Source organism: Cydia pomonella, chromosome 1 (genome assembly GCF_033807575.1).
Source record: "Cydia pomonella isolate Wapato2018A chromosome 1, ilCydPomo1, whole genome shotgun sequence".
In the NCBI taxonomy this organism is placed as follows: domain Eukaryota; kingdom Metazoa; phylum Arthropoda; class Insecta; order Lepidoptera; family Tortricidae; genus Cydia; species Cydia pomonella.
The window spans coordinates 8,112,671-8,123,558 of NC_084703.1; the positions used below are offsets into that span (position 1 = coordinate 8,112,671).

General features: G+C 37.6%; 1 protein-coding gene across 2 annotated transcripts in view; it reads left to right on the forward strand.

The window, feature by feature from the left end:
- LOC133528232 (bestrophin-4) overlaps nt 1-5,085 on the forward strand; it is an 88,697-nt gene extending 83,612 nt beyond the window's left edge. For both annotated transcript variants that reach the window (XM_061865554.1, XM_061865636.1), the window contains one exon: nt 11-5,085. In XM_061865554.1, coding sequence (XP_061721538.1) covers nt 11-570 — 560 coding nt within the window. In that variant the 3' untranslated portion in view covers nt 571-5,085. The remainder of the gene's footprint in view (nt 1-10) is intronic.
- Nucleotides 5,086-10,888: the final 5,803 nt, after the last annotated feature.

A 10,888-nucleotide genomic window follows, 5' to 3' on the forward strand; every position in this document is an offset into this window, starting at 1 on the left:
ATGTTTTTAGGTGGACAGAAAAGCAACGGTACAGCAGTGCCAATCACGCTCCGCAACCGGCCGCGGATCCCCACTCCAGACGTGACCAAGGAGATCATCGACCGCGAGAACCGTCTCGCTATGGGGATGCAGAACATGGGCGTCATTATGGCCCACCAGGGCTACCAGAACGAGGTGCCTGTCCTCGGCGCTTTAGTGCTGTCTCCTATACAAGAGCTGGATAGCGGTTCGGTGAATAACACGTTACACGCCGGCCAGCCGGGGACTACAGCATTAGCACAAGCAGTATTATCTCCGTCGGGCCTAGCGCCGATGTTGACCGCGGGGCCCGTCGCCCTGTCTCCTATGGGAGTAACACAACTTTCACTAGTGGGATCGACCCCGTCGACGCCTAGGACCGAGCGTATAACGGGCTCAGCGGGATCCGGTGCGACGCCGCCGCCGCCACGGGCCACAGTCACGGAACTGCCGGGATCGGATCGCGACAGCGAGCACAGCGCGGCCAGCACCGGCACGCCGCCGGAATTCACCAGAAAATCAAACTCGAAACGGGGTGAAGTCTACGTTTAATGACGTGAAGTACACCATGAGATAGCACTCAAATCAGGTTTTATGATCAGTTCTACTTTAGGCGGGCATCACAGGGCTCTGGTCAAGTGCCTTTTTCCTACAATGTAGGCAAACCGCGTGGTGTTGTACACGACGCCGTGCCGTGCGGAAACTCCGTGCTATGTGTTATACTCCTGAGTGTATCGAAACACCTAAAACTCTATGAATCTCAAAGACAATCCAGACATCTACGCGGCTATTTCTGAAGCTAGCTTTTTGAAGCCCCAGGAGAGATCGTAACCGTGAAATTAGCTGCGCCAGCTCGCATATCTACTTAAGTTCGTTAACTAACAGACGAGTAGGTATTCCTACACTTAGGTCCGAGTTTACACCAGGCCTAACAGACCATGCAAATATAAGCCATTACACTCGACAGCGTAAAAGTAGTGTTAAGGTTGTTGATCCAGGTCGATGTAAAGGTCATTCATTAGTGCCAAAAATTGGTGGCCATTTTACTTCAGGCCATTGTGAATAAATTGAACACGTCTGGAACGTGTGGCTTTTATTCTCTTATAAAATATTAAATAATATAAATGGACTATTACTTACGTAACCTACGATCCCAAATGCAAAAGAGTTCGACAATTAAGATTTTTATAGTGGATAGATTTTTAGACTAGAAATATAGACTTCAGTAAATAATTAAAGCAATAAACAAACACTATTAAATAATATAAAAATAATATATTTTTATTCATATATGGACAGCAATAAATATTATGTTTATTTGCTGTAAAAAACATATTTATGTACTTAAGCTGTCGAAGCAAAATAATTCGTTGTTCTTTAAATCTTCCTTCGACTTTGCGGGATCCTTACGCAGTTTCTTTTTCATCTTCCACCACAACGTCTCGATCGGAGACAAATCTGGGCTGCTAGGTGGCCAATTCTCCAGTGTAGGGATACTGTGGTTCTTTAACCAAGCCTTCGTGCTTGCTGGAAAACATACTTAATCTCATATTGTAAACTGGGAATTGAAGGCAATAAGCTGGTCTTTAAGATTTCTTGGTACTTAGGAGCATTCACAGTGCCCTCAATAAACTGCAGCCTACCCACACCTTGAGCTGACATACACCCCCAGATCATGAGTGAGGCAGGAAACTTGACTTTTCTCTTTAGGCAGTCTTTATGACCTTTCATAAAGACTGCCTAATTGCGAACAATTTTTTTGCGTTTATCGCCAACAGCCACTTCAAACTTCGATTCATCGCTCCATATTATGGATCGCCACTGATCAACAGTCCAGTTTCGACGAGCTAAAGCGAATATTCGCCTCTTCTTTTTCTGAAGTTTAGTAAGTAAAGGTTTTTCTTTCGCCGTATAGAATCCGTATCCCATTCTTTTCATGACTCGTTTGCATATATCGACAGACACATCTTTATTGATCATTTCTCGCCATCGCACGGTGAGTTCTGCCCGAGCACGTCGATTTTGCTTAATGATCTTTTTTAAAACTCGGTTTTCGGCTGGTGTAGTGATGCGTGGGCGACCAGTTTTCTTCAAGCTTGATATACGTCCAGTTTTCTTATAATGCTGGATAATAGAATGTATAGTAAATCTTGGTAAATGAAGGTCTTGAGCTATTTTATGCACAGATTTTCCTGATTTACTGTTTGAAATTATAATTTCTCGAACGTCTTACGAAATTGGTTTATCGCGACCCATATTGAAAATGAAAACTTGATAAATAATACGAAATTGAGAAAAATTGTCTTTTTATAGCCAAAGTGACATTTTCAGAATATCAAACAATTCTATTTTCAAACAGATTTATTTTTAAATTTATTCTAAAAGTGCTAATTGCTTGACGAACAATTTTGCACCGATTAGTGTGAAACGAACTTTTTTGCTTGTGATTCGTGAAAAAAGGAATGACTAATTCTCTTGCTATGTAAAATATCGGCTCGATATTAATATATATAAAAAAACTACGTTTGTCAACATTGTCACCAATGCTAAATATATTTTTGAAATATTAACACTGCAGCGGTAATCTAAGATTTAAAAAAAAGTCGTCGCTTTGCAAGTGACTAGACGAACTCTTTTGCATTTGGGCTCGTAACAGGCTGTTCTTCTTAAATGTAAAATTCTAAATTACTACAAATAAAATATATTTAACGAAGTCAGTACACAAAATGTTCACGTCATCTTTTATGCGATTTCTAACCTAAAGAATCTCAAATTCCATCAAACGCATGAAATTGTTCAGATTGTTCAGAGACAGACCGTACAAATAGTTTCAAAGTCGCGGGTTCGAACTTAGCTCGTACCAATGTGTTTGTTAAAACATATGTACCTACGAAATATCATTTGATATTTTCCAATCGCTTTTAGATTGAGGAAATATACCAGACAGACTACACAGTAAGAAGCGTATACAAAGATATTCTAAGTTTGAAACTGCGTCTACTCAAGCTGGTTCGATGTCAATAAATGCGGTGACGATCTAAATTTATACTCTTATCATTATCAATAAAATGGATGATGCTTTTCGATTATCCTTGCATAACTCCTTGATTGAAGGGTGAAGTCCCTCTGTACTTAACTGGTAGCTATATAGTGTAGCTTGACGAATTCGCGAATCGCTCGCTCATTTTAAACAAATTGGCGCAATTATGGCACGTTCTCCGGACGCATTTTAAAAGCTACAACACAGCATACCGGACCGCGACCTTGGTCCGGTCCAAATGTATCTTCCCCGCTCTCACTTATAGTCTCCTTAACGGACGTACGGTGGACCACCTACCAGAAATCCAGACGATCAAACAGGCCGCGGACCGGACTAAGGTCACGGTCTTGTTCGCCCTTCTGTTACCGCTTTAACAGTTTTGACAGTATTTTCACCTGTTTCTTAAAACTACGAAGATTGCTGAATTGCAACGAGAGAGAGAACGTGTAGTCACTTAAGGCCCCGTGGGTTCAGGTCCTTCTCTCACTCCCACTGAGCGTAATCGTGAGCGAAATGATAGTGCGTGCCCGTTCATCAAAAATAAAAATGCCCATTTTTAATAGTTATTTGTACAAGAGAGCAAAGTTTGATATTTCTTCGAGTGCTTGTTTTGAGTCCCGTGTAAGCGAAAGATTCTATAATAGATTCACTCGCTACGCTCGTGAATCTATTACGGTATTGCAATACCGCTACCATTTTTCAAAAACTGCTGGCTGAACCTACTGCACCTTAATGGACTTGGAGTCAAATGGTATTTTAATGTAACCCTCTTTCCAGAGCTATATGTTAGCGGCTTTCCAAAAATAGAGTAATAAAACATCGCATTTTTAATTGACTTGAGCTCATTTATAAAAAAAGTAATGTGATTGTATTTACTAATCCAACTTTAGTTAAATTAAATAAATTATTGTGACGTTACTACCGGTCAGCCCACCTGACAGGTAAAAGCGGTCAGGCTTAGAGCGGTAATGATCTAATAAAAGGCCGAGCACCTCTTTGACATTTTGACATTGACATGACGATTGTTATCTGAGTAGCCCTATGTGTACGACCTTAACAAACTGTGTTAACAAAAGCGTTCTAAATATGTATTATTCTTATTTGCTGTACAGTGGTGCTACTACGAGTAATTACTAAAATTACTAGTGTTAATATATTGAAAAGTGTGCTGTATACGGTTATAAATTTTAGTTAACAACACATTTTAGCTATTTTGGTAATTTTAGTAGCACCAGTGTACACGAAATAAGAATAATACACTTTTTAGGACCCGTTTGTTAACACAGGGTATTATGGTCTTACTCTGAATGCTGCTCAGATATCAATCGTAATTTTTTATAAAATATGTATTCTACTTTTCTAACAGTTGAACACTAAAATGTTGAACTGTGGTTTAGCACGAAAGGACCCATTGGGTCCTTTTTGCTAAACTTTGTCTCATCGCCATTTTCTGGTCGTTGCATACGCAACGTGATTATCGTCGTCACGTCGACTGGAATGGGTAATGTTTGGTGGGGGCAGAAGTGCGCATTCGTATAAGACAGCGCCTGCAATTCGTGCGACATGTTATACGACTCGAAACACGTTGCGTGTGCACCCACCTTAAGAACACACGCATTGCATTGTTGTGTGGAAATAAGTATCTAATAAGTTGTACCTAATTGATGATGATTAAGCGCGTTATTTTTTATATACACTGTGTTTTTGCCTGTTAAACATTTAAGTAAAATAAGCCAGCGTTTAACATGTGACTTGTCTTGACCATCGTCAATATTCGAAATGTTTATATGTATACATTTTATTGAATAGTAAGGTAGGAGAGATCGAGGCTTGTGAAAATCCGTCCTTAGTGAAGTAATAGGTAGTGATCTTAGTTAATTTAGCCTATGCGGATTGACAATAAAATACTTTTTAAATGTTAGCGCATAACGGAGTAACCGTTGTAATTATAATGAATTTTAAAAATTACGCACAAACAGGGATTGAATTGTATAGTTGAATTGTATACATATATATTTTTTATTTTATTCTATTTTATTTTATTTTTGCCTTTGCCTAAAGTACCTGATGGCCGCGGCACTTTTTCACGTGCCGGGAATATTATGCAATACAGCGTGTATTTTTGATACGACCGCATAATCAAAGGGTAGTTTGTTTAGGCTTGAATGTACACAAATCACACACAATGTTCGTAGGTTTTTATTTAAAAAAATGGACCACTTTTATTTTTCCATATAAAATAATTCAGCAAGTATACTTTGTTTTAACTCAAAACGTCGCATTAAATGAAGCGACGTCACGACTGGTGAAAGTGACCATGATTCACGAAATAAAATGCGTCCATCTCTCACTAAATAAACAAATAATAATATGTATAATAAATATGTGTGATATGATAGTGGTAGGCCTGTAGTCGCCTCCTGCCACTATTTGGCGCCAATGGCGGCTACTTCTTTGAAAGTTGTGTTTAAGTACCCATACTACATATGTACAGTCAGCGTCAAATACTTTATCTTCGAATGTACCAAGACTATATTTGTGATGTTAAATAAATATTTCGGTACCGAATATTCAACAAAGTGGCCGAATACCGAATAGTTGACGAATATTCGTGGTAACTCCGATAATAATGTTCTACCTAATTTACGTCTTCTACTTTATAGGTAAACATGTTTAGGTATGGTATTAAGAGGCAACAGTAGTAGTCATTTCTCCATACTCCATACAAACGTATTCAACTGTTTTTGGTGTGGTTTTTGAAGCTAGAGTCATGATTTTTTCAACACATTATTATTTCACACATTAAAATTATACAAAAATAATACAAAATATAAACACATTATAATAAACCTAACCTAGGGTGCCGCCAGCAGCGGGGCAGGACCCAAGCCGCCGGTGGTCAGGGCTGCAGAGAGAGGAACCGCCGCACTATTCGCGCCCTGTCCAAGATCACCGCCTTCTGCATCTGACCCTTGATCCAACCACCTAGCGAGAGTCTCAAGGTGTTGGAGACCGTTCGCTGAAACGACTATCGGGACAATGATCGTCGAATCAACATCCCACATGGCGGTTATCTCGTGAGCCAAGTCTAGGTACTTGCTGGACTTGTCCTCGGCTTTCACGAGATTCTCATCATGGGGGATGGTGATGTCGACGAGCACGGCCCGGCGTTGCGATTGATCTCAACACTGATTATTATTATTAATATCTGTGTTGGACTATTTTGATGTTTTTGTTTCTTAAGGCGCTAGGGCACTTCATATATTCGCAAATATGGCCTAATTTACTAGGCCGCAAAGAGAAGAATGGGAAGCACGGTATTCAAAAGTGAGATAAATTAGCCTAAAAAGCAAAATAGTCAGATACAGATAATTTCATTCCCATCTAAATGGGATCTAAATCTCAAAATTTCGTTACTTTTGGTTAGGTTTTGGAGGAAGAAACAGTTTCGAAGGAGGAAGTAGGTACTTATCGTTTTTTGAGATTTTTACGCACGATTTTTCGCCTAACCTGGCGTTGTAGGTACTCATCGCACTAGTTTTAGGAGCCGCTTCCGTTAGTGAGACGGATATGTTTACTAAAAATATTTAAATCTCAGCTCCCGTATCCTCTTAAAGAAACATATATTATAGGCTACCTGCCTCTCCCACTAATTACTTATTTATATTATAGATCGGCTTTTCATGTCAACAAATTCCAATAAGCTACATTTTATGAAGCATACTTACATATCGTCTTGAATGACGATAGAAAACAAAATAACTTGGCTTCAAGATTTGTATTTTAGGTATGTTATTCTAAATGACTTCTTAATATTCTGAAGCCTTAGCCTCGCGCCAGCAGAGTAATCAACTAATCAATACACTGATAGATAGAGAAGAAAGTGTTGTTTGTTTCGGCAAAGCCATTAGCCGGAAACGCGGCAGTTGTTGTATAACATTCCTATAGGTACACCTACATCCTACATATCACCGCATAAGCTAGGGGTTGTATCATATAACTTTTGCCAATGGCTGTATTGTAGGTATTTGCCTGCGTTACATTTTTATTCGCGTGAAAATTTCAAAATTTGTTGCAGCATGTTCGCATAGTGGCACTATTATCCGCCGTTTGGAAGTTAGATACCTATCTTAAAACCACCCAACTATGGTACAATACTACATTTATGGTCATCAATATTTAGATGTTAGCTACGTTTAGGATATTCATATTCATTTAATCCATTGTTTTATCATATATGTTGATCAGTACCTACATAAAGATCTTATATTTTAGACTTAGTAGGTACATGATACCCTGTTAGGGCATACAATATGGGACATGTTACTTAATCCTAAACTTAATAACTAAGTAAATAAAATAAAAATTACAAGAATAAAATTATCATGCAACACTAGGTTTAAACTAAATTTAAACACAAGAGCAAGATGTCATTTCTATATTTTAATTTTATGTCAAATATCAGTTTATATACTTACTTTACTTTTTGGTTATAACTGCTTACTGCTTAGGCCGCTTACGGACTTTAGTTCGTGTCATCCACAATTATGGAATGTAGAGGCAAGGAACAGAAACTCCTTAGGCAGAATAGGGTTGTTTCCAATTTTTTGAAACGCTCGTATTACGTTCTATATTAACTAAAAGTTGCCCTAAAATTCAACTATAATTCTAAAAACGGCTTTAAATATGTTAAATTAACAAAATATATTTTGACAGATGCTTTCGCGCCCAAAACGCTCTTTGAAAAATGTGTGACGTCACAGTTTACGGTTTAACACAACTACATACGCACGTAGAAGATACGGACTGTCAACTGACATTTGTCATTTGTTGTCAACAGTGTCAATCCGAGAGTTGTGACGTCATCAGAATGTTCAATGACGTTTCGAGTTTGGTCACGTGACGTGTGCCAAAAGATATTTTAAATTCAATATTTACAAAAATATGGTTATTACAGGTCCCCTAAAAGTAGTTTAACATGTTCTTATAATCCAAAAGAATTTATTAGGATACAATTCTGCCCTAAGATTTGTAGATGGAAACAACCCTATTGTTGTAAAAGTGTCCAGCTGTGAGCTATAAATAATAGTTCCAAATCTCTCCAGAGTAGCTTAGAACCAAAGCGTTATTGACGGAGTGAAGTGCGCTGTCTATGATTAGATTTTTTTCTCAAGTATTCTAGGTATTGTAGCGCCACCTATTTATGGTTTTTGTCGGACACTTTTTGATATATGGAGATTTTGTTCCTTGCCTCTACCTTTATAATCCACGATAACACACATAAGGCGCGCGTCCTAGACTTACCTTCCTTGCTTGTATTAGGACGAAGAAATCAATAAGGTTACTTAAAAAAATTGCCTATATATCTTACTGTCACCAATCAGGCTATGCTATCTGGCTTGGAAGTTACGGGCCTGTTAACACAATGGTTAGTTTTAGTACGAGTTAATACATTAGCTGCTAAACTCAAATAGCAAGCCCTATTGCTATCCTACTAGTCTGGACTCTGAGCACGCTAACATTGCATAAAATTGGCAGTAAGAATACATGACTTGCATAAAATTGGCAGTAAGAATACATGACATTGCACTTGGTATGAAAAGTTAGCGTGGTCCAACTCTACTCCTAATACTTACTTTACTCTTTGTCTACTCCATTCAAGCTGTGTTGTCAATTATTCTCCAAGTAAGACCTAGCTTACGTACTGGCCAGTAATTTGTTAATTTTTATTATTAAACCAAAGCGATTGAAAGATGAAACTAAGAGGATTAATTGTCATGTAATTGTCATTCGCAATAGCAGATATGACTTAATATTGTTATCAAAATTCTTGTGACATAAAAAATGAAAATATTGTGTAAAATATGTGAAATGCAAAAGGCTCTCATAAATGAGCGTTTCCGTTCAAAAACTACAAGTACAACACGACTTACAATCGAGTTAAATGACTTGCATAATCAGGTGACGCCGATCGACCGCGCCGTAGTTCAATTTCTGCAAAGTTTTCTAAATCGCACAAAGCTCCCAGACATTATAGAAAACGTGAAGATAGAAGTGCGCGAACCACCACGGAATGTAGGGTTTTTGCAATGTTCGACAGTGAGTGTCCCCTGTGATGATGGTCAGAGTCCCAGCCAATGCTGTTCCCGCCGCCGCAAACGATATCGACGCCGTCGCCGCTAGTGAAACTGTAGACTTGTAGCTCGTGTCGAATCTAAGGTAATTTTTCAGCCATATCATAAGTTGGTGCCTAGTAGATGCCTACAAGACAGATGCATCGAATGTGTGATAACGAAGTATGTACTCCGAACTAAAAGGTGTTTTTTAAGTAGAAAGAGTAATGGTATAGAAACAAATTGGTGTGCGTAGTCCTTACTAGTGTACGAAAAAAACCTTAATTGTGCAGTTTTTATTTATTTATTTATTAGTAAATCGTACCTGTTTGTAATGTTATTTCTTCGCTGTCTTCGAAAAATATATTTTTTAGTTTACTTTCCACATTTCTAATATACGACTTATTGCGAATACGAATAAGGTAGTCTTATTGTAATATAATGGTAGTGTAATTTATATTTAAAAACAGAATAGGAAAGAAAACAACTTAGGTAACATTATTTTTATATTTGTGAGTATGATTATTGACATCCTGCTGGTTTTATGCGAATTATAATGACATTTTGTATTGAATACATATATTGTAATAACATATTGTTTGAGTTATCAAAAGATAACAAGTAACAACCTTTAATAAATTTAAACTATAATCATACGAGAAAATTGAATTACTTGTAACCAGTGTCGTAGAATGATATTTCAACTAATAAAAGACCTAATTATAATGACAAATCTACATATATCAGTAAGGGCCTCTGCAACAACTCGCGCGGACACAAATTTCTCATCTGTATGTCACCAAAATTATTTTGAGACCCTAACATGTTTTTGCAAAGATTCATGTCATTATAAGAAAAATCCAATTTTTTACCGAACATTATTGTATGTTACTACTTTAATTAAGGATATTACAATATACTGACAACTTAACTCGCACAAACTATGAGCGATATATATATATATATATAAGTATATATATATATATAGGTGTATAAAATTGTTCACATTTAAAACTATTTCATATAAAACCATGTAAAGTGGAAACAAAATATTTAAGGCCTTATAGGTGAATTTGAAGTAAAAAAAAAATAGTCAAAACTTTTTAAAATTGCGCACCCTCCACAGTTCTCCCGCCCACATGTACAGTAATGTTATATAAATGTAACGCAGACAATGAAAACACAATAATGTCAGTATTTTTGACGCGTTTGCATGCATTGCGATTACTTGGTTACATGTGGACGTAGGAGCTCTGGAGAAGGGTGCGTAATTTAAAAATGGTTAATTCCTACCTAACTATACACTGATTTGCAAATTACACACTTTGTATAATTTTAGGATTCGATAGACATTGCTTCAGAAAAGTTATTACCTAACACACAAGATCTAAAAATGTTGACCAAATTCTCACAAAAGTAAATTGCGGTTAAAACAATATTAGGAAGATAATGCGACCAATTCGCCAAATTTGTTCAAATTAATTTTTGGCCTGGCTTTGATGCCTTGGTCTTCGCCATAGTGGGTGTCGCTTCTAATCTAATGGTTCCGCGTGGATGGGCAACTGAATTCACAGGGGCAGGCTTTTCCTCTCTTTTCATTGGCTGATTGTTGCGGGCTCTCCGTTGTATTTAGCGCAGCCAGAGTTCACGTTTGCCGAGATCTAACTCTCTAAGACTCCAGTTACAATTTAGGCGTAGGGAGAAAACAAAAGATGGC